We start from the raw sequence: 25,393 nt of genomic DNA, 5'->3' as shown, positions 1-25,393 counted from the left end.
TGCTTGGAGTTTGGGCCCAATGACTCAAGGGTCATACTCAAACCTAGGCACGGTTATGTGCCGAAATCCCTCAACACACCGTTTCGGGCTCAGGTTATTGCCCTGTCCGCCCTGCCGGTGTCAGGGGAGGATGGAGACTCGAGTCTTCTTTGCCCTGTCAGGGTTTTAAGAGCTTATGTGTCTCGCTCTGCTGCCTTTAGGCAGACGGAGCAGCTATTTGTCTCATTCGGTGGACGTTCCAAAGGAATGGCTGTTTCGAGACAGACTCTATCCAGATGGATAGTTGACGCCATAGCGTTAGCTTACGCTTCCAGGGGCCTTCAGTGCCCGTTGGGCGTCAGAGCACACTCCACAAGAGGCGTCGCCTCATCGTGGGCGTGGTCTACTGGGATCTCCTTGCAGGATATATGTATGGCGGCGGGTTGGGCCTCGCCGTCTACATTTATCAGGTTCTATAACCTGGAGGTTCCCGCCTTGCAAGCAAGGCTGCTGTCGGTATAGAAGAATCAGGGCCCTGAGGGGAATTCTGAATTCATGAGCGCTAGACGCTGCCGACTGTTATATGGGCAGTATTGCGTAAGACCCGCATTGCCACATTGGTCAGGCCTTGCCTCGGCTGTGTGATGTCATATTGCCGCATCTACGGATGCTGCTGGATATGGGATGGAGGGTTTTTTCCCCCTTTTTCTGTCCCGGACTCTCTGTGAGTCCCTCAGGTGACTGTGCACTGTATATCCTGGGCGTTGCTTCAGGTTTATCGGTGTGTGATCCCTGCGCGCACGGCGTTTTACATCGGGTTCCCGTAGCGTCTTAGCTAAGACGCAGTACGAGAGAGCTCTCGTAAGAGAACGTACTCGGTTACTAAACGTAACCTCGGTTCTCTCTAGAAGAGCGAACGAGTACTGCGTTCTCTGCCGTGCGTACGATTCACTCTGGTTCGCTTCGGCGATGAAATAAATCAGGTGAGTCAGCCTTTTCGAGCTCCTTTTATAGGTTGGGCCACACCCGTTTCGGCGGGAAGTGGCAAGAAGGGCGCGAAGCGCCCTTATTGGTCTGATGTTGCATCAGCCTGCGCTCGATAGGCTGTGCAGTTGCCGCAGAACAAGCCAGTGAGCGAGCGAGCCGTCTCGCCTATGGCTGTGTACTGCTGCAAATGCGCTTTACAAAAATACAAAATTAAGGATAATTTTTTGCTTCAGTATTTCGTGAAAAGAGACTTTTCCCGTAGCGTCTTAGCTAAGACGCAGTACTCGTTCGCTCTTCTAGAGAGAACCGAGGTTACGTTTAGTAACCGAGTACGTTTTATAACAGAGAAAATCCTAGTCTTGAAAACATTATTTATAGAATAGTTTTGGTTTATGCTGATGCACTGGCACTAGTCAGTAACAATGTGACAATATGACAGTAAAGTCTGTGCAAGTTTAAGTATGTGTGAGCAGGCGTGTTTCACTCTTTTAACAGCTGTTTTACTGTGGTCCACTATAGTAGATGTGAGATTGTTCTTTCTAACCATGCTCTGTCTGCAAACCTCTGTCTTTAATTTACTGAAAATTATCAAGATCATCTTCAAATCTGATTCAGACATTAAGAAATATCTAGCCATGAAACCACTCTAAAGTGAAGATAGGGTTTCTATGACAGAAAACAGACACTGAAATATAAAGAAGATACAAAATGAGGAAGTGAAACATTGAGGTTTACCATCAAACCTTGCTTGAGAAAAAAAAAAAAACCCTTAACGAAACAAAACCATTTTTAAAATCCAGCAAAACATGATACAGTACAATTTTAGTACACTTGAGCCCCTTTCACACTGCATGTCGGACCCGGCATATTGCCGGAACATTGCCGGGTCGCCTTCTGTGTAAAAGCAAACACGTCCTGGGATTGATTCCGGCATTGAACCCGGGTCGGGGACCTAGTAACATTGCTGGGTTCAACTCGGGACGAGCGCTGTGTGAACAAAAGCCAGATCTAATGCCGTGTCGAAGTGATGACGCACGTTATCGTGCGACTCTTTTACCGGCTGTTTTGAAGGAAGATCAACGTTCGCGACGAAAAAATATGTGCAAACTGTAATGAAACAGAGATCTGTTAGTTCCTCACTTTCCGCGCTGACGCCGAGATCGTTTGCTTGCTTCAGTGAAAGTATAACGTGCCTAACGTTTTCGACTCGTACATTACACGTCACGCCCTGATGTCACGTGTCATTACGGGACCTTTACGGGTTGTTTGTGAAAGCACGCACATATCCCAGGTAATCACTGGTAGTGTGAAAGTGCAAAATCTAGCGACCCGGGAACAATTGCTGGAACACTTTAGCCGTGTATTTGCTGGAATGGCAGTGTGAAAGGGGCTTTGGCTAGTCACATAAAGCAATTCACCGTGAAAAACGTACAAAACTGAAGTGGTTTATAAAGGATCCATACTCAGACATTGATGTGTCAGTCAGACATACAGTACTGTACCTGGATATCCGTCATCATCAATATCACCAAGGTTCATGATGGTTTCTCCAAAACGTGCCGCGTAAGAGTCACTCCCAACTAACTCAAAGTCTGCCTCTTTCAGTTTAGCCTGAGAAAGAGACACAGTGATGCTGAGGATATTTATAACAGAAGCATGGTGTTAAGTGTTAGAAGCAGATGCACAATTGACCACAGTTGACCAAACGGTTTTTGTACTTCAACAATGACCAAAAAAATTTGCTAACTATTGTTTGCGGTAGCATAAAACAACACAGAAAAGGGTGATAGTCAAGCACTCATATGTCAAGTGTTAAAAGCATGGTGCTTTTTGGAGTAGCTGGTTAATTTTTGACATTATGGGAAAGGGAAACCTGTTCTATTGATATGGCATTGGTGGTCACAGTCAAAGCCAGAATACATACTTCTACACTGAACAAACACAATAATATAAAACAGTCCTAAATATGCAGATTTAAAACTCGTACCATTAAATTATTAATATGGTTAGGAATAAATGGGTGAATTGCATCAAACCCATCAAGATCACATACTGGTCATATTCCACCCAAAGCTTTATGGTTTAAAAAATTAAGCACATTTTCTCATCATCCTTTAACATCTTTTTTAGCGATGCAAATTTATTAAATATATAATATAAACATATTATTTAGAAAAATATTTAAATAAGTAAATATTATATAATATAAAAAATATACAGTTGAATAAACATAAAATAATATAATGTATATTAAAATTATATATATATATATAATAAAATAAATATAATTTACTTCATTATTATTTAAAAATAAAATACAATTTAGAAAAAAATATTTTAAAATCTTTTGGTAGTAATTTGATTTAATGTCTTTAATTTATGCTAATTTACATAGAAAACAATACAATAATATTTATTTATTTATTTATTATTTTTAATTTCGTTTATTTTTATGCATAGTTTAGGTCCAGAAAAATCACTTTTAAAAATTATTTTATGTGTGTCTGTGTAAACACAAAATGTATTTTAAAGGTACTTTTGGTGGTCCTAAAAACAAACAAACATTATTTTATTGCTTTTATTTTTAGAGTAAACAATTTCTTTGTGAGATCATAGGTATGTATCAAAACATAATGAAATATATGTGTGACTCTGGACCACAGAACCAGTCATAAGGGTACATTTTTTTAAATTGAGATCATCTGAAAGCTGAATAAATAAACTTCCCATTGATATATGGTTTGTTAGGATAGAGCAAAGAGATACAACTATTTGAAAATCTGGAATCTGAGGGTGCAAAAAAATCTAAATATTGAGAAAATTGCCTTTAAAGTTGTCCAAATTAAGTTATTAGCCATGCATATTATTAATCCAAAATTATGTTTTGATATATTTACGGTAGGAAATTTACAAAATATCTTCATGGAACATGACCTTTTCTTAAGATCCTAATGATTTTTGGCATAAAATAAAAAACATTAATTTTGACCCTTACAATGTTTTTTTGGCTATTGCTAAAAATATACCCCAGCACTCAAGACTGTCTTTTTGGTCCAGGGTCACATATCATGTCACTCACCTCTCCCTGGTTTATGTAGACATGAACACGTCCCTCCTCCCTGACTGAGCTGAACATAGGAGCCCCAACCAGCAGATCGGACAGTCCGTCTGCATTCAGGTCAACAGCACATACACTAGCTCCATAATAAGAGCCAATCTGTAAACAGGAGCAAACATCACTATTGTGTTCATTCAGCAGGAACATGACCTAGGAACACTAGGAAATTCTTTACATTTCTTACCTTCTTGCCTTTGGTTTTGGCAACGATTTTCAAAGTGTTGCCCTCAATCCTAAATATGTAGGCCTGGAGTAAAAAAAACACAGGAATATTGGAAATGGGAACTATAACACACAGTAGCCTAACAATGGATTGTTTATTCTGGTGAATTAAATACATTTTCACATAGTTTCAACACAAATATGAATGGTAGCTCACTGATGAGCTTTTTTCCAGTCTCTGTTTCTTTGGTAAAATCATCAGACAGACACCATAACGTTATCCACAAAACTCATAAACACTGCAAACTCAGCACATCTGCAAATAAAAACCTACTTCCTCTTCCGCACAGATGGAAGAAGAGTTCAGTTTAAGTGTTTTACCTTTTACATCTGTCTAAAGAGTATAGATGTCAAGAGGGTCTCATATTTAAATCCATTTATACACAACTACTGATATTCAGTATAGTGTATTCAGAAGACTGCTATGAACAGGGGTGCACATAAGTGGTCCGCAGGTCCGCATGCGTGACCAAAATAAAAAATGCGTAATATAAATACGTTCTGACAGCGCATTTGCGACATGGTTGACAGCTGTTAATACACAATTACCATTTTAGATCACAAACTGTACTATAAACGTTTTATTTTCAACTTGAAAGCATAAATCTAAGCTATGCCATGCCGTTTTCAAAAAAAACGCTTTTATTTATTTATTTTTAGACGCTTTTATCCAAAGCGACTTAAAATTGGGGAATACATAAAGCGATTCTTCTTAAAGAGGCAAACAAAGAAAGTAGTAGTAAATATTAACATTTTATTTTGAAGTTTACTATAAAATAAATGTTTTGTATTTAATACTAGAACTGCCTTTTATTTTAATAATATTATCACACACTATTATTTAGTTTATTTACTATTATTTTATTTTAAAAAAACGAAATGAATAAAGTGCAATAATATTATAACTATTATTAATTCATTTTTTATAGTTATATTTAATGTGTCATGCAATATGCAGTGTGAGAACCAAACCTAACTCCAGGTTCTCTTATGAGAACCAGGCTGAAAAAATGATGTGCACCCCTGGCTATGAAGCTACAAAAACCTACAGGCTGTGTCAAACAATCTGACCAAACTAGAGAACTGTGACATTAAAATACTTCAAAATTGGGTCTGTTCTAATAAATAGATGATGGTGGTGGTGGTGGTTGTGGTGTTAACCCTTACTTTACCAGTCTGTTCATGCTGGGGAGCACCACCCACTATCTCAGTGCTTTGAGGATCTAGAAAGTGTCCAGCACCAACAGCATAACCTGATGGGAAGGAAAGCATACATTGTGATGAAATGTCCCAAATGCCCATTCAAAGTCTTCAAAAACACTGTAAAAATTGTAACAAAAAAAAAACAGTAAAAAGCAATTATTTAAAGACCAAATCTTCCTAATCTACAGAGTTATTATGGTTAACTAAAATGTGACATAAACATTAACTGAAATAAAACAAAATATAAAAATTGTATTGAATATAAAAATATTTATATTTTACTTTAGCTATTTGCCAAGTCAAAAAATTTTATTTTCATGTAGTTTAACTCGAATAACTAAAAAACTAACATTTAAATAAAAAAGAACTGTAAAGACATATTTTTTAAATATATATATATATAAATGACAAAAAACACTAAAATGTGTCTGAAGGGCGTGAAGATTTTAAGATATTAAATACAAACATTAACATTGTTACAATATTATTATTAGTTGCTTATAACAAATGTATTGTGAAAATCTAATTTATACAAATACATTTGATTTGACTGACTACTTTACTGTTAAGAGAGGAACCCACAAAATCGCATGTACAAAATGCAATATCCATGACTAAAATGAAACATTACTGAAATGTATGTTTGTTTAGAAAGTATAAATAGGTTGCCATGAGATCAAAACAAAGTGACACAGTCATATTTTGAAACAGTGTGATGCTCGTAAATTATGCAACGGTGTCTGTTTCCTGTTTAAACTGAAAAACTTAATGCCATATAAAAGCAAAAGTCTTTATCCTGCTGCACGTCTTAAGAAGCTGATGATCCCTGGATTATATTTATCTTTTTACATGCTTAATAATAAACATTTTAGCAAAATTAGACCACTGTATCTCTAAACCCCAAAAGGAAAAGCACTTATTACCAACACGACCCAATAAACAATAAACAAAAAAACAGACCATACAGTATTTCTGTTCCAAAACCTGCACAGGCAGGAATACACATACACACACCTGCCATTATAGATGTAATGATCTTGTGGCTTTTAACTTTTCTAAATAAAGTGAGAACAAGTGTGCAGATCCCTTTTCCATGATTTGTTGTATCTCTTGATCTTGCACCTGCCTAAGAAGCTTCAACTCTTTTTATGCAATGATCTTTTTGCAATGCATTTTGGAATGGCCTTCTCCATGAAAAATAAATGCTGCCTTAGAATTTGTATAAAATGAAGTATCTTAGCAGACAGCACAATAATTCTGCCTAAAGTTCTTATAACTGTGCCTACTGTATATGCTTACTTGGATTTGTTATCAATTTCAGAACTCACCTAAATAGCTGCCATAGAGAACTTCGCCTTCATCATCCACATAAGCAGCTGAAATGTTGCTTGTGGTGTTGTAGACAAGAACGGATCCGGTCCAGTATGAGGTACCAGGGGCTCCCATGACCATCATGTCCTACAAATCCAATGTATTCTTACCAAATCGATTGAATTAAATGCCAGCTCAATCAAAATGCCATAAAAGTTCCTTATACCTCTGTGAATAAATTTGATATCCCTGCTTGACATGACCCATATCCTTCACCAAACTTCCTTTGATGATCTAAGTAGAGAAAGTGAACACTGGTGCTCATTTGACACTAAGCAACAATTAGTTTGCTGTAGGATATGCTAGGTTTAAACCTGTGAATCACAACCTAACCAATACAGTAGTTATGGATATCTGTACCTTTATAGCAGGGGATAATATGATTGGCATTTTTCAAATCTGGGCTGAAACGGAAGCAAACACCATGTGGCAGCTTGTTCTGATTGTCTTTACTAGTGTAGTAGACGTTCTTCCACCGATGTCCACATGCCTAAAGTTTAAACCAGAACAGTGTTACTTAACAATTATTTACTCACTATACCCATCATCATACAGTACATATTTCGATCAAAATACAATAAAACAACAATACTATGAAATATTATAATTTAAGATAGCTGTTTTCTATTTATTATATCTTAACAACTAATTTATTATTTTGATGGCAAAGCTACATTTTCAGCCTTTACTGCTCCATTCTGATATACTGATTTGGTACTTAATAATCAATTATTATTGGTGCTCCATTATTAATAAATGTTTCTTATTACGACCAATGTTAAAAAACTGTTTTTGCTGCCTCTTTTTTTTTTACACCAAACATTTATATGTTAGCATGTCACAGTTTCCATTAAACACACACACACACACATTAAGCGGCAACTGTTTTCAACATTTACAATATTTAAGGAATGTTTCTTAAGCAGCATATTAGACTGATTTCTGGAAGATCCAGTGACACTGATTTTTGGAGCAAAGGCTGCTAAAAATTCAACTTTGTCATGACAGGAATAAATGACATTTCAAAATGAATTAAGATAGAAACCATAATATTACAGCTGTGTTTTTGATCAAATAAATGCAGCCTTGGTGAATGAAGTGCATGCTTTGACCAAAAGACATACCAAAACATGGCCTTTTGAGGGCTGCCGGGACAGACTGACACCAAGCCACTGGTTATCATTCTCTGCCAAACAGTGTTTTCCACAGCGCTGTACCCCTCCTGAAAGCATGCAGTCAAATTAATACACTTAATATGCCTAAAATAAAATATTTACACAATCAATCAAGAGCCCAAACTTGTTTTTAAATTATTTTCATCTCAAGCATATTCACACCTGTGGCTCACAAGCTCAGTTTTAAATGACACCGGATGAGGAGCATGTGGTGAAACTTGCAAAAACAAGTCTACAAATATATCTGAAAGTATCACGTTGTGATGTAAAAAAATTTCTTTGAGCATCACTTATGAACCATGTCCATTCCAAACCATATTAAATCTTCTTGTAAAACTATTAACAGCAACTAGATTCCTACATTTCAGAACAAAACTACACAATGCGGTCTTGTAGATGGTTGCCAGGGTACTGCATGTGGTTGCTAAGGTATTTTGAATGTTTTCAGCCTGTGGTTGCCTCCTGGCCCAAGTGAAAAGGTCTCTAAGAACCAAATCTGGTCCCTATGTATGGCTCAGTCACTCAATGAAAGTCTATTATACTGTAGTTTTTCTCTGCCATTTTATTATTCCCAGGGGAAACCCATATAAACCTGATTGGCTAGAAAAGTAACAGCACACAACTCCTCAAAAACCCATCTATAGCACATGAATCGCGGTGAATTACGTGGGAAAGTTACAGTAGATACAAGCAATAATAATAGTGATACCTCTCTTAGCAAATGCCACTAATAATGAAACCTTTTCAGACACATCAACATTCTCTAAATGAACATGTTTGCTCTCCGGCCTGGCTTTTGGTGGAAATTATTTGTTTAATGCCATTTCCCTTAACTAAACAGAGATATTTTATTTGCGACCTATATATATCCTGTAGCTTGATCTACAAAGAGGACTATCTCCCATCCCTTGTTTCAGGCTGGGAATATAAGCATCCTCTTCTTGACAGGAGGAAACCCTCCACAGTCTGGCTTACCCCGCATGGGGAATTCATTCACAGGATGTTTTCACAGTCAGTGGTCTATAAAGCATACTAAAGTTCAATCAAAGTGCTCTCAGAAAGTGTGAAGTCTAAACGGGACAATGTGGTCAAATGGAAATGCTTGACTGTTTAGAGTTGGTCTACAGCAAACAGAAGGACAAAAACGAGATCCACAGGAATATATATATATATATATATATATATATATATATATATATATATATATATATATATATATATATATATATATACATACATACATAAATATATGATCAGTCTTTGTTTGGTTATTTTCTTTGTCCCCATTAGCATTAATGACTGGAGCTGACATGGACTAAAACCTGATGATCATGTTCTCCATCATGATTTGAGAGCAGTTTTAAGATCTGATTATCTAGCAAAATCCTAAAACTTATTTTTTTCAGGATTAAATGGGATTTCAATGTTTTGGTGAACTTTTGGACCCCACTTGAACTGCTGATCTCTTAAGTATTCTATAACAGTTTACTGATTAAATTTGTTGTTACTCCAAACTCATTGCCAAATGACCACATATTACTTAACTTTTAAGAGTAACCTTTTTTAAAAAGAATTTCTTACACAACTCTACCTTTCAGATTATAGATAAAACAACATTTAGAGAAGCTGGATTTCTGAAGGTAAGGGAGGGAAGACCTACCAACAGGGAGCTGCACACATTGGGAGCTCCTCACACTGCAGCTGTAGATGGCTCCAGGCTTTTTGGTAGTATTAGGATAAAAGCTGGAATCTGCCACAGGCGCTCCAACTATCAGCCTTAACAATAAATATGACATTAAACAAGTGGGTTTTGCCACTTTTGAAACCAACATCAATATTTTAGAAAGAATGATTCATTATAAATGAATCCATCAGTGCGACAAATGAATATAAGTACAAATATTTGCCAGTGAATTAATAAGATAGCATTAAAGCAACAAGCATGCAGTTTAAAATAGTTTTAGATGGAGAAAAGCATGTTTTGCAAACATGAATCCATGGTCTGAATTTACTCAGGGCTTGGGGCAAAAGAAACTCTCAGATATGCTCATGTGAGATCCTATCATGAGCAAGTTCTTCTGCAACATTTGATGCAATTCACAATATTCTTCTAGGCCTATTAATTAAGACTTTGAATTAAAAACAAATAATAAAGTAATCTCTGGAACAATAAATGTGAAAAACCACTCCCAACAACTCTAAAGCTTGACACAGTGATTATTGCGTATAAAAATGTACACTGGCATGAAAGTTTGATTGTAAAGGTGAAAGTCATAATCATTCACACATGGGAATATAATTTATATAATTGATTCGACTTGGGTTAGAAATACAAATGCACTAAATTTGTAGAAAATGCTCCTGAGCAGGGAAAATATTACAGTAGTTTAAATCTCATTGTTGCCCATTCAGCTCTGAATTAGCCTACAACATCAAAACTTCTAAAGCACGAGTCACTTACCATGAGTCCTCAGCATGCTGATGAAGCAGAACAGAGTATCCGAATAATGATCCATTGGGTCCATGGAAAACTAAAGGATGCTCCACATCCAGATTATAGCAGTCACACAGAATCAACAGGTACCACATGATCCCAACTACACATCTCCACTTCAGCGAATCTCTATTGAGTTGTGATGAATTCATCCCTTCAGCAGTCATAGCACCACACAGAACACAAAAGAAAGCCAATGCTGCCTTGGAACGAAAGTGCAAAGAGTTCGAATAAACTTTTGGTAAAGATATCAGGAAGTTATCATTGCAGTTGTGAGCTCGAGATGTGCGCTCGCCTGTTGCGCTCCGGCATCTCATCTGCTCGAGCGTATGCGCGCCTCGCGTCTCATGACGTCACAGCGCTCTGAGTCCCGGGAAGCCTTTGAAGTGAGTGCGGACGCGCCGCAGGGACGGGAACGCGCGGACGCTTCTCACACGCTCTAAGGTCTCCAGACTCCAGAAACTGAGGAAATGATGAAGAACACGATGTAGAAACCGTCAGATGTTCTGTTTGAGAACTGCTTAGAAATACGATCCGACTTTTTTATTTTATTTTTTAATTTTACTTATAATTCACCGCCCACCGGTGGCCCCAATGCCTTTTCGTTCTCTATCACATTTTTTCAGTAGGCGAATCATAATAAACTATGTATCTCCAAAGTCCTTTTCTTTTTATAAACTGTCTCTGGTATCACTTAAAAGCTTAAAACCTTAGCATCCAACTTCATTTTTAAATCGGACATTGCGTTACCATGTAAATGGTAGATAACCCTTAGTGGGTGGAGTCAAGTGTCATATAAAAAATGTATAACGGTCTTTTAGAGTCAAAATTATAATAAAAATCCGGAAAGGTCTGAGTTTTTTTTTTTTTTAATCTTTGGTTTGACGAGACATGTGACACGAAAATGCATCAAGAAAATTAAATGGAGTTTTCATGGCACTCGGTTGCTCTTCGTGGTAGAAATGAATGACCTAAATAAAATCTCACAGGAACCTCTTTTTTTTCTTTCTTTCTTTTTTTTCTTTTTTTTTTTTTTTAAGTAATCTGCAGATTGTATTCTTAAAGGAGAGTTCAACCAAAACAAGAGTCTGTATTCCAAAGCTTTCCTGAATTATAACAGTTTAAGTTTGGATAGTCCACTTTCACATCTATGTTCAAAAATGGAGGTTGACACTTAAGGGGTTCATCTAATAAAAAAACAAAACAACATTTTATATTTGGAATTACACTGCAAATATTAAATTTAAAATTAAATGAAATTAAAATTTAATATTTAATAAAACAATTTAATAAAATTTATTTTTTATTTAAAATATAAATGATTAACCCTAAAAAAAGTGTTACAATGCTTGATAATCATCTTTTTGAAAATGACATGACTTATTGTGGTAAAACAGAGTAGAGAATTCTCAGTAGAGAATATTAAAAGAATCTGAAATAACATTTTGATATACAGAATATTTTTCAAAACAATGTGAAAGTCGATTTTTCAATTCATATGGTTGACTTGACTCAGACCGCTTACATTTGTTTATACATAAACTTTAGATTTACAGGTCGTGGAAGCAGTTATAGAGGAATGCAATGGGTTTTATGGACAGATGGTAATGTCTTGCAGCACAAACAATGTACACAAATAAAGCCGTGATTTTAAAGGCTTTGTGAAAGCTTGTTTAGTTTGGGTGATGTCTGTCTACTACTGTTCTATCAGACAATCTATCAATCTAACCATCTTTTAAATCCTTTTTCACTTTCATGAGAGACTAATGACTATGACAAAGCAGATTATTACGCACACACGTGGCCTTATTAAATGTGTGAGTCTCAGGATGCCTCAGACACAATTCCCCTCTGAGTGATAATAGCGAGTGCACATGTGCTGTGGATCAGGAGCACAGTGTGAGTCCTGGGACATCATCAAGTCTCTCAGACACTCTTTAAGCACATTTGTGTGTCACTTTTTTGCTCTGAGACTCACAGTTTATGTGTGCATTTCTTTCAGTACCTATCAATAGTTACAGCCGCTCTCTCCTTCCTCCTTAGGGAGGAATCCACAGAGACTCTTTAATAAGTGTGAAAGAGAGTCTTGTCTCTCTCTCTCTCTCTCTCTCTCTTTCAGAATGCGAGGCAATGAATGACCAGCCAGCTGCATCACTTGCTTGGTTATTCTGGACGTTGTATTTCACGTCTTAAAAGTGTTTTTATTTTTCCTTTTACCTTAACATATTTGATATTTTGAATAGCCATCAACAGAGAATTATACTTTACAATCCTTCATTTGTTTTATAATAGGCCTACAGTAAAAACAGCAATGCTGTGAAATAATTTACAAATTGAATGCATCTTTGTGAATTGTGTGTATGTATTAATTACTTAATTACCCAAACTTCTGAACTGTTGTGGCGCTAACTGGATCATGCGAAACAAGCTAAATATGACAATATTGTATCACTGGCTGTTTGTTTGACCAATGGAAAATAGTAGGAGTATCTGGGAAACCTATTTGAAAACAATCAGTATTTTTTACATTTACAGTAGAGGTGCCGTAATTATATACTGCACCTTTAACTATGCTGAGAGTTAAATGCTTTAAAAAAAAACATCTGTTCTGTCCAAGTGAGTGGCCCTGATATTTTCACCCTTGCTGATGGAGTTTATGAAATACGTTTTTGGATAAACAAACAATCCTTAAAGTGTGTTGGAGGACAAAATGGGGCTGATTTGTGGAAACTTCTGGGAGGTCCTGAAAAAAAGAGAGAGAAAGGAATGAATTGAATTTTAAGAGGTGCAAAAGTTTAAATTTACAAACACTTGCAAATGCAAAGAGCAAAAAAAGAGAGCAAAGGTCATAGAAGGGATGACTACGTAGTTCTTCATGGGTGTTTTGCATGGTCATTGCGATACATATTGCTAATGTTTGCGCAAGACACCACATGCAAAGCATGAAAAACACATGCACATATACACTATATATGATTACACATTCAGCCAAATGCATTTCACAACTTCACTTTTCATGTTCCCCTCAGCATCACAGTACATAAACACCAGACAAAACTTTCCTACATTGATTTTAGGGGAAAGTCTGCAGAGTATCTGTTTTAAAAATTTGTTTTCTTTTATTAAATATTGTTAAATTATTTTTATTATCATTATTGTTATTATTATTATTACCAACTAATGTATTGGATTAAAAAAAATCTAATTCTTTGTTATTATTTAGCTGAAATATTTAATAAACTATCATGTAATGGGGTGCACATAACAATGCAAATTACAATATACTAGTTTGTGCCATAGCCATGTTGTACTAAACATTAATATTAAACAAAAAGCTTTACTGTCACAGATTCCCTTCATTGCCCTGCAGGTCATGACCTTCCAGTGATTCACAACCAGTTTGGGAAAAATGTCCATGCTAACACCGGCCAGATGAACCGCTGAACGTTTCCACAGTTGTGCTTATTCAAACTACTACATATATTGCAATAAAAGCCATACATAATTATATAAAGGGTTAATTACAGCATTATGGGATTATTTTGAATCCGCAGATTAGTTAAAGTAGCACATGAATGGAGTTATTCTAAAATGTGACCCAGATTCCAGACTCAGAGATCTTTTGGAAAGCTCCCATTTTGAACACATCGAGGGCCTGCTACCTGATCCTGCAAACAAAGTGATAAGAAACTGGATCTGTTAAGATAAAATAAGGATTATCTGGAGCTGCGATAGAAAAGCAGTTTTGCTAATCAGCTGGTCAACATGGATACTGCTACTACTAAACTTCATATAAAGATCTGCAGATTTCCCAAAAATTTAAATGTCCATTGTGACGAGTGGGGCGGGGCCGAGAGACGTGGGAACAGAGCGAGGCCGGTGGAGTGATTGGAAATGAGCGACACCTGTTCGACCCTCCGGTCTCGAGTCCTAAGGAGGAGATGGAAGGATATAAAACAGGAGCGACGACAGTGAAGGACGAGAGAGTTTTTATTTTGTTTTATTTTGATCATTAAAATATCATTCAATTGTCCGCCGGTTCCCACCTCCTTCTTTCTGATGATTATGGAGATTTTATCATTACATCCATCAAGTTGCATAAAGGTTTGAAAGTGCAATAATGTGAATGTAATCATGGTCAAAAGAGGTAGTTGTGTAAAATGAGTGGCCTTTTGCTTTTATTTAACATTGACTACATAAAAAATTATAGACACAATTCCAAATAAATAAATTAATGAATTAATATTAAATAAATCAATAAATACTTTATTCTCACAATTTTGACTTTTATCTCACAATTTTGAGTTTATTTGCAATTCTAAGTGTACAATCTATATATATATATATATATATATATATATATATACATCATGATCATAATATTACACATATAATACAACACAATAAGCTGAAATTAAAGTGAACACTGAAAGCATAAAAATAAAAGCCAAATCAAAATAGTAATAAATACTACATAAACAATACTATAATAACATCCCCACCAGCCCAATTGCATTAGCTCAACTAATCAAAGGACTATCTGTTTGTCCAATTTATGAGAGATCGGGGTATTGTGGATTGTGTTAATGGAATACAAATGTCATTACAGGAAGTATATGTTTAGCTAATGCTTTTAGCCACCAATACAACCATAGTATTCTCACCTTCATTTAACACATTTTAGCATGTTTAAATCCATTCAGAATCAGTGCAGAATGCCCATAACATGCACAGATTTCAAACTGGCCTGCTAATCAGTCTGCAACGAGGCTTCAGATCTCTCAAAGCAGCAGAGATTCTGCAGGAGGCTGTTCTTGGCAGATATCGCTATCAGCAGAAATGCTAATGAGATTCACCTCTTACCTATGCAGACCCAAGAATGGGGCCTCACAGTGGGACAGAGACCTTCCCTCCTTCCCCCGCTACTGTCCCAGAAACACTTCCCCATGAGATCACTACCTTCATCACCTCTCAATTACTGAAGAAAACATGTAAGGAGACATACAAACATTATAGAGGATGTTAAAGTTAAGACCGTCCAGACTTGCTCTCTGTTTGCTATTTTACAATATGAGCTAGTTATTTACATTTACACAAGAAAAATGTCAATATTCTTGAGTTCCAGCTCCAGTATAAACATAAAAAAATATGACTGGAAACCTTGTTTTTTTTTCATCAAAAAGAATGTAGAACTTCCTGTGTGTCAATGGCCCTGACCTCCATAATTAAACTAAAAACAAATGACAAATGATTTCAAAGACATTAAGAAATCATTTTCAAGGCATAAAATACTATCGATACAACAAAACCAAAACGATCAAATGAATGATAAAAATATATTGCATTATTATTTTGGGTAAATGCAAAATGCATGGACAATATACAAACAAAGAAACAAATAAATAAAACATCTGAGTCAAAGTTAATATGAGACTAAAGTGAGAAACCATAACATTAATGATAGAAATAGCTCAGAGCAGTACGATTTTACTCTGTTTGGGAGGTTTAGGGAGCTCAGGAGAGATATGATAAGAGGCAACATCAGTGACGGCACCCAAAGCTATCAGTAAAGATGAAGCCCAGCTGTGGCCGTGGCATGCGGTGTTCCAGGGGGCTTTAAATCTCTAAATCTTTCTCCTCTACCCTCTGTTTGAGGAAGCGATTTAAGAGACAAAGAACAACAGTGTTTTAAAACAGTCAGCAGTGGACCAAACATCCAACAAATGTATCATCAAATGTTAACTCAATACCATAAATTACAAAAAAAAATTGAATAAAACAACAAAAACAAAAACATTAAATTAAATATAAAAAGTGATTTATATATTACCATGAACTATGCAAAATCAATAACATGACACATTAATTATTAGTCTGCCAAGCGTTGGATACATGGTCTTTTTCACCTCCCTTTGCTACTATAGCTATAGATTTCACCAGAATTTAGCATAGTTTTTTTCCTTCTCTCTGTGCCCGTTTTTTGGTTTGCAACACACCAGCAGAGAACAACTGGTTTAGGATTTTTAGTAGGCCGCCCAGCATCTCAAGAAAAAACGGCAACATGAAGTCATTTCTGAAACTATTTCTATGTAAAAATTTAGTAATTCCAAAAAAGCCAGTGAAAACCAATCAAGCCAAATTAAAACGGATGTACAAAACGTACTCGGTTACTAAACGTAACCTCGGTTCTCTCTAGAAGAGCTCTCTCGTACTGCGTCTTAGCTAAGACGCTACGGGAAAAGTCTCTTTTCACGAAATACTGAAGCAAAAAATTATCCTTAATTTTGTATTTTTGTAAAGCGCATTTGCAGCAGTACACAGCCATAGGCGAGACGGCTCGCTCGCTCATTGGCTTATTCTGCGGCAACTGCACAGCCTATCGAGCGCAGGCTGATGCAACATCAGACCAATAAGGGCGCTTCGCGCCCTTCTTGCCACTTCCCGCCGAAACGGGTGTGGCCCAACCTATAAAAGGAGCTCGAAAAGGCTGACTCACCTGATTTATTTCATCGCCGAAGCGAACCAGAGTGAATCGTACGCACGGCAGAGAACGCAGTACTCGTTCGCTCTTCTAGAGAGAACCGAGGTTACGTTTAGTAACCGAGTACGTTCTCTTACGAGAGCTCTCTCGTACTGCGTCTTAGCTAAGACGCTACGGGAACCCGATGTAAAATGCCGTGCACGCAGGGATCACACACCAATAAACCTGAAGCAACGCCCAGGATTTACAGCGCACAGTCACCTGAGGGACTCACAGAGAGTCCGGGACAGAAAAGGGGGAAAGCCCTCCGTCCCATATCTAGCAGCATCCGTAGATGCGGCAATATGACATCACACAGCCGAGGCAAGGCCTGACCAATGTGGCAATGCGGGTCTTACGCAATACTGCCCATATAACAGTCGGACGCGCATAGCGCTCATGAATTCAGAATTCCCCTCAGGGCCCTGATTCTTCTATACCGACAGCAGCCTTGCTTGCAAGGCGGGAACCTCCAGGTTATAGAACCTGATAAATGTAGACGGCGAGGCCCAACCCGCCGCCATACATATATCCTGCAAGGAGATCCCAGTAGACCACGCCCACGACGAGGCGACGCCTCTTGTGGAGTGTGCTCTGACGCCCAACGGGCACTGAAGGCCCCTGGAAGCGTAAGCTAACGCTATGGCGTCAACTATCCATCTGGATAGAGTCTGTCTCGAAACAGCCATTCCTTTGGAACGTCCACCGAACGAGACAAATAGCTGCTCCGTCTGCCAAAAGGCAGCAGAGCGAGACACATAAGCTCTTAAAACCCTGACAGGGCAAAGAAGACTCGAGTCTCCATCCTCCCCTGACACCGGCAGGGCAGACAGGGCAATAACCTGAGCCCGAAATGGTGTGTTGAGGGATTTCGGCACATAACCGTGCCTAGGTTTGAGTATGACCCTTGAGTCATTGGGCCCAAACTCCAAGCACGACTGGCTCACCGAGAGCGCGTGCAAATCACCCACACGCTTCACAGAAGCGAGAGCCAACAAGAATACTGTCTTGAACGACAGATGCTGAAGGCTAACCGATTGGATAGGCTCAAAAGGGGGACCCTTCAAGGCCTCCAAAACCGCCGCGAGGTCCCACATAGGGACTGACGGAGGTCTGGGAGGATTCAGCCTCCTAGCTCCTCTGAGGAACCGGATGACTAAATCGTTCCTTCCCATTGACTGACCGGACGCCGTTTCAGAAAACGTCGCGATGGCCGCCACATAAACTTTGAGCGTGGATGGGGCTCTGCCCTTATCCAACAGCTCCTGTAGGAAGGAGAGGACCTCCGTCACCTCACAACTAAGGGGTGAATAACCTCGAGCTGTGCACCAGCTGGAGAACACCGACCACTTCGAGGCATACAGACGTCGTGTCGACGGAGCTCTAGCCTGAGTGATGGTATTTAGCACTCCCACTGCGAGATCAGCGGGTAACCGTTGAGTGCCCATACATGGAGGGACCACAACTCCGGTTGAGGGTGCCAAATCGAGCCCCTGGCCTGCGAGAGGAGATCTCTCCTCAACGGTACCAGCCATGGGGCGACATCTGCTAATTGCATCAAATCTGGGAACCATGGTTGGTTCTTCCAAAGAGGTGCCACAAGCAGTATTGAACATCTCGTTTCTCTCACCCGTTCTATCACCTGCGGAAGGAGGGAGACGGGAGGGAACGCATAAAGCGGGCAGCACGGCCATTTCCGTGACAGCGCGCTTTCGTTCTTGGAAAAGAACGCGGGGCAGTGAGCGTTTTCGTGGGACGCAAAGAGGTCCACCTCCGCCATGCCAAATCTCTCCCACAACAGCCGAACTGTTTGCGGGTGTAGAGACCATTTGCCCGTAGGGACATTGCCTCTGGACAGCCTGTCTGGACCCAGATTCTGCAGTCCAGGCACATGCACTGCTCTCAGCGAGCGCACATTGCGTTGAGCCCAAATCAGGAGGCGTTCTGTCAGCCTGTACAGGTTTCGGGACCCGAGACCGCCCTGGCGATTTATGTAGGACACCACGGACATGTTGTCCGAATGGACTACGACGTGGTGATCCTTGATATGGGGACAAAAGCGCGTCAGCGCGTTCTCCACTGCCAGCATTTCCAGGCAGTTGATATGATGGAGCTTTTCCCGTTCTGACCATAGGCCAAAGGACGGTCTGCCTTCGAGCAGCGCTCCCCATCCCGAAGTGGAGGTGTCTGTCGACACCATTTTCACACTCGGGGAAGTCCCCAGGCTTACACCTGATCGGTACCAGCCGTTCGCTGTCCAAGGTGCTAGAGCCGCAACACAGCTCTGATCGACCTTGAAATGCAGCCGGCCAGACGCCCACGCTCTGCGCGGCACCCGAGCCTTCAGCCAGAACTGCAGGGGGCGCATGTGGAGCAGGCCCAGCCGCAGAACGGGAGATGCTGAGCCCATGAGACCCAGCATCTTTTGACGGAAAGAACTCGCTGCGTGCTGAATGCCCATCGTGCGCTGTGGTGACAGTCGCGCCGTCATGGAACACGAGTTCAGAACTATACCCAGAAACAGGATCGTCTGACTGGGGTTCAGCGAACTCTTCGCCCAATTGACACTGAGGCCGAGCTTCTCGAGGTGATCGAGTAAAACGGCCCTGTGGTCCACGAGCTCCGCTCGTGATTGGGCCAGAACCAGCCAGTCGTCCAAATAATTCAGCACTCGTATGCCTCTGAGTCTGAGAGGAGCGAGCGCTGCATCCATGCACCTCGTAAACGTACGAGGAGCTACGGACAAGCCGAATGGCAGGACTGCAAACTGGTATGCCTGGCCCTCGAAGGCGAATCTCAAAAACCGCCTGTGGTTTGACGCTATCTGTATTTGAAAATACGCGTCCTTCAGATCTATTGACATGAACCAGTCCCCTCCGCGAATCTGTGCGAGGAGCTTCCTGGTCGTGAGCATTTTGAAACTGCGTTTCATCAATGCCTTGTTCAGCTGTCTTAGATCCAGTATGGGCCTGAGACCCCCGTCTCTCTTGGGCACCAGAAAGTATCTGCTGTACAGCCCCCCCTCGCTTTGAGCTTGAGACACAGGCTCTACAGCCCCTTTGCTCAACAGTTTTGATATTTCGGCCCGAAGTATGTGTGCTACTTCTGTTTTGACCGTAGTTTCGACGCGCGCTGAGAAGCGCGGTGGGCGTCGAGAAAACTGTAGCGAGTAGCCTCTCTTTATAATGCCTAGCACCCAATCCGAAACCCCTGGAAGCGCTGACCATGCATCTGCATGAATGGCTAAGGGCTGGATGTGACACGCGCTCTGTTGACTGGGCAACGGCGGCGCTCGAGTGTGCTGCGCATCTGAGGCGGGGAGCGCGCTGATCACAGCGGGCAGATCGCTCATCCTCGACCCCGTTCCGGCGCTTAACCGACTGGAGGGAGGCTGAGCGGGTCCCGTGGGACTCAATATATCTGCGAGTAACCGTGGGCTGCATGTGTGCACTTTTACCACTTCCAACTCGCCGTCTGCCTGCGCAGAGTGACATAGTGTATGTGGGCACTGGGAAATGGGCACGTTTACTATGCGGCGCGCTCGACCGATCTGTGTCGATCTTATGTGCGCCAGCCCTGTGTGCAGGGCTGTGCTTACATGCGGGGATGGGCACTGGGTAGTGGACATCGTCACTGCATTTAAAGCACCATCGGCCGTGGCCGGACGAGCGTGCACGGGTTTCGTTTTTACAGAAACCACATGACGCGTGTGACATAGTAATTGTGGGCACTGAGGGGTGGGCACGTTTACTATGTAGTGTGCGCGACCGACTTGAGTCGACATTATGAGCGCAGGCCCTGTGAGTAGGGCTGTGCTTACATGTGGAGATGGGCACTGAGGAGTGGGCATCGTCACAACATTTATAGCACCATCGGCCGTGGCCGGAACACCAGAAAAAACACTGTTTTTGTGAAACATCTGGGTAGCCGTGATAATGGCTTTTGTGTGCAGGCAACCGGGCACTCGTGCAGGCTTGCGCATTGCAGAAGACACTGAGGCAGTCGCAACTCTTGGAACTGCAACAGCGGCGCGCTTGGGTGAGAGCTCGGCCGCAGCGGAACTCGAACACCGGCGCTTTCCCAGCAGTGCTAGGATGCTTTCGGGGCTTCTGGCTTCACCGCAATCCTCTGCCGCGGCTCCCGCGGCGCGGGGCGACAGCTCGAAGAGCGAGAACGGGGTCCCGAGCTGCGTTGCTGACGCTGTCGTGATGGCGCAGCAGGAGGCGGTGGGCGTGACTGAAAGCTCTGTGGGGCCGGTCTAGAGCGGCTAGCTGCAGAACTGGAGCGCTTCGGCTAGAAGTGCTTGAACGCCTGTGAAGCTTTCTGGTCCTCGGCGAATCTCTCCACAAACTCGTTGACGGAAGATCTAAAGAGGCCGGCAGGAGTTAGCGGAGCGTCAAGAAACACAGCGCGCTCAGACTCCTTGATGTCAGAAAGCGTCAGCCACAAATGCCTCTCAGCCACCGTAGCGGAAGCCATAACCCGTCCCATGGCCTGTGCAGCGGACTTAGTAGCGTGGAGGGAGAGATCCGAAGCACTCCTCAGATCCACGAGACAGATCGCTTCAGGTCCCATCTCATCCAGCTTGCGGAGAAGATCGCCCTGGAAAATCTGTAGCGTCGCCATGGTGTGTAACGCAGACGCAGCCTGCCCAGCAGCAGAGAATATCCGTGCGAGCAGCGATGACGTCATGCGGCAGGCTTTGGATGGCAACGCCGCCTTAGTCCGCCGTCCAGCAGAGGGCGGGCAAAGGTGCGCTGCTATAGCCTGTTCCACCGGCGGAAGTGACAGGTAGCCTCTGTTCTTAGCACCGTCCAGTGTGGAGAATGCTGACGAAACAGATGAGCGGATTCTCGCCGAGAATGGAGCGTCCCAAGCCTTCGCCACTTCTTCGTGAAGCTCAGGAAGAAAAGGGGCGTGTTTTGAGCTTGAGGAAGAGCGCTCATCCGGAAGATAGCTACCATCCAGCCGGGAACGTGAAGGGGGCGCTGGTGCAGACCACTCGAGGCCGAGGCTCGCCGCGGCCAACGAGAGTACACGCATCAGCTCCTTATCGATATCCCCCCGTCTGCTGGGCCTCTGAGCAGCGGGCGCGAGATCTACGGAGCTCGCCCAACCCTCACTGCCCGAAGCAAGCAGAGAGCACGTGTCTTCTTCCTCCGACGCGGGCCTGAGATCCACTTCCTCCGATGACGCGTCGGCAAGCAGCGGACGCTGAGCATCGGGAAGCGATGCAGGGGAGACCGGCGAAGCGGAGGGAACCGGCGAGCTCGGCCGAGCTGGAGGCGGTTCTGGTAGGCGGTTCTGGTAGGCGCTGCGAGCGGCGCTTCTTACGGCGCTGCGGCGCAGCGGATGATGCAGGCTTCGAGAAGGATGCCAGGCGAGTCCTCAGAGTCACCATAGGCATCAACTCGCAATGAGGACATCCGCCATCAGCGAGCGCGAGCGCTGCATGGTCTTCACCCAGACAGGAGACGCAGATGACATGACGATCTCCTTCGCTGAGCGGGGTTCTGCACGAGCCGCACGAAGGCATCTTTAAAAAGACGCAGCTTCAGGATGGCTCGTCCAGATATGCTCTTCCAGATGGCGCTTGCTTCCTCGTGATCCAGCGATGCGTGAGCTTCGCTGAAGAGATGAAAAATCAGGTGAGTCAGCCTTTTCGAGCTCCTTTTATAGGTTGGGCCACACCCGTTTCGGCGGGAAGTGGCAAGAAGGGCGCGAAGCGCCCTTATTGGTCTGATGTTGCATCAGCCTGCGCTCGATAGGCTGTGCAGTTGCCGCAGAACAAGCCAATGAGCGAGCGAGCCGTCTCGCCTATGGCTGTGTACTGCTGCAAATGCGCTTTACAAAAATACAAAATTAAGGATAATTTTTTGCTTCAGTATTTCGTGAAAAGATACTTTTCCCGTAGCGTCTTAGCTAAGACGCAGTACGAGAGAGCTCTCGTAAGAGAACCAGGCAACTCCAGGCCCATTGGGCAAACAAACGGTCACTTAATCGTCCACAGGCACATATACAGCCCAGCTAATTGAATCCATCAGCACATGAGCACAGCCGTGGAGAATGTGAACCACAGTCATGGGAATAAAAACTATTTAAATCTTATGACGTTACGCTGCCGGGGACCGGGGGAGATCTCTCATGTGGGACTGTAATTAGTCATCGTTACTTTTCAATCACTGGCTGTCGTTTTGAATTGACATGAGGGACTTTTTGACAGTTATGACTTTACTATCATTGGCCCGTTTCACCTGGCATTAATTATATCATTGTTTCACCATATTCTATTACATCAGAGGTTACAGTTCCTCAAAATCTTCTGTCAGCTACCAACTTAAAATATAAATAAATAAATAAATAGAGACAATTAAAAATGCTTTCCTATCATTTTGAAAGATAAACACAAGGTGGTCTTTTTATGCTTCGCTACTTTAAAAACATTCACACAGTAAAGGATGCCATGGAGATTAACAGTGAAAATGGGGAGAAAGTTACTCTACAAAAATAGATCAAATGTTGTGAGTATTGGTGTGTTGCCTTTTTCACATTACAAGAGCAGAATAAAAACAAAAACAAACCAACAAACAGGAAAAAAGAGCATGGCAGAAAATGCACAATGATTATTTGTAATATGAATAATTAATATACATTAGCATTTACATTATTGTTTTTGTTGACCAAAACTTTTTAAAAGTTTTATAACCTGTAGATGACAAATTCAAAGTTTAGACAAAGTTTAAAGACACAAGTATATGGGTTTATAAATTAAGTTAGACATAACCAAAAACAATGTGTGCAAAACCTTAGATTTCAAAAATCATCTGAATTAATTACATTAATTAATTAATGCAGTGCATTAATTAAAGTGAAGAGCATTGGACAAATCAACAACAACAACAAAAAACAGATTAAATTAATACTTTTTTGACAATGTGCAATAGGCCTATTAAAAAAAAAAAGATTGTTCACTTGATGCTAAAAATGAGTGATTTACAGTTTTGTAGTTATTATTGTGTCTGAAAGAAGAAACATGACAATAATTAAAGACTTGAATATCATTAAAAAAAACAGTATCAGTTGATTCCTGATGTGGTTTCAATGATCTGACCACAACGCATCTTAGATTTATTAAATGCAATCCAGTTGTGACACTGAACAGAAAACACATGTTAAGTCTGATGTCACACTATCCATTTCTCCTTTTGCCGGTTTCTTTCCACTCTCCAACTTCTCCAATCCAGCTTCCTCCCCTTCCTTCGTTCTCAGCTCATCTCAGCTGGGACGTACCCAGCTGAAGGCGAGCAACGGGCTGCTTCATCATCCGATCCTCTCATCTCATCTGATCTCCAGGCTGTGGAGACATTTGGCATGTGGCTCGGGCCCCTCTCCCTGACATCTTCATCAGGGGGGCCGAGCCGAACTCACCGAACTCTCTGGTTTCGGTGCAAGGCATCACTGCCGGGAGGCCTCTTGCCCTTTTGGGAAGGTTACAACGCCCCGGTAAGCCCCACAGTGGAGAGGGAGACAGCGGCGGCCCTCGAGGTGCAGCCAGCCAGAGGAGCTCAGCTGTGGCAGAGCATTGGCACCAACCACTCGCCATATACCTGCACCATCCTGTGAATCTAATTGGCATTCAGTGGCTTGATAAATGAATTGGTATAATGAAACAATATACTTGACATATGTGGGGCTCTCTTGAGAAATAGGATTCATCTTTTGTACTTCACACGTCGACATGCTGCAGATACCGACACAGGCTCTTCCAAAACAGCTGCGGCCCTCACACTGACAGCCCCCTACCCATCACCTCGGCAGCCAATCAGCTCACAGCCAGGTTCACGGCCCAATGCCTCCCTCCACGGGGGATGAGATTAGAGAAGAGAGGAGTCAAAGCTCTACCTCTCGCTTTCGCAGCTGCTTCGAGGCGACCCTCAAAAAAATCAGCATTGGTTTTCAGCCCTGTTGAAGCATCCAGTGATCTGTGTCGCCGTTCCATCCCAGGACTAAAGGCAGACTGCAAATACACAAACAGAATCAACCTCATTTGTCTCAGGGGCAGTGAATAACAATGAGCATTGGATCAACACATTTGCATATCCAATGAATACAAACCGGTCACATCTGTGAGCGGGACGCATCAAGGCTCTCTCGTAGGTTGCCATGGTGATGAATAACAGACGTGATATCACAATAAATGAGGCGGTTTGCATGCTCCGCTTTCCCCTTTTGTTTTTATTTATGTTTATTTGCTGGGAACTCATTGTGACTGCCATTAATCGAAAGCAGGCCAAACAGTACGAACAGACTGGTTCTCAGTGGAA

At 41.6% G+C, this 25,393-nt stretch overlaps 1 protein-coding gene across 1 annotated transcript in view; it reads right to left on the bottom strand.

The window, feature by feature from the left end:
* The window catches only part of LOC132095478 (integrin alpha-4-like), a 31,203-nt gene extending 20,311 nt beyond the window's left edge, over positions 1 to 10,892 (bottom strand). Inside the window, exons 1-10 of the mRNA XM_059500525.1 lie at positions 10,517 to 10,892; positions 9,716 to 9,831; positions 8,005 to 8,102; positions 7,241 to 7,370; positions 7,047 to 7,114; positions 6,838 to 6,967; positions 5,474 to 5,559; positions 4,269 to 4,331; positions 4,046 to 4,183; positions 2,469 to 2,577 (exon numbers count right to left, since the gene is read on the bottom strand). Of these exons, the coding sequence (XP_059356508.1) occupies positions 2,469 to 2,577; positions 4,046 to 4,183; positions 4,269 to 4,331; positions 5,474 to 5,559; positions 6,838 to 6,967; positions 7,047 to 7,114; positions 7,241 to 7,370; positions 8,005 to 8,102; positions 9,716 to 9,831; positions 10,517 to 10,866 (1,288 nt within the window). The 5' untranslated portion in view covers positions 10,867 to 10,892. The remainder of the gene's footprint in view (positions 1 to 2,468; positions 2,578 to 4,045; positions 4,184 to 4,268; positions 4,332 to 5,473; positions 5,560 to 6,837; positions 6,968 to 7,046; positions 7,115 to 7,240; positions 7,371 to 8,004; positions 8,103 to 9,715; positions 9,832 to 10,516) is intronic.
* Between the last annotated feature and the right edge of the window lie 14,501 nt (positions 10,893 to 25,393).

The sequence above is a fragment of the Carassius carassius genome, chromosome 19 (genome assembly GCF_963082965.1).
Source record: "Carassius carassius chromosome 19, fCarCar2.1, whole genome shotgun sequence".
Taxonomy (NCBI): domain Eukaryota; kingdom Metazoa; phylum Chordata; class Actinopteri; order Cypriniformes; family Cyprinidae; genus Carassius; species Carassius carassius.
Note: the sequence above shows the minus strand (reverse complement) of the source record. Positions and strands in the feature narration are given on the sequence as shown.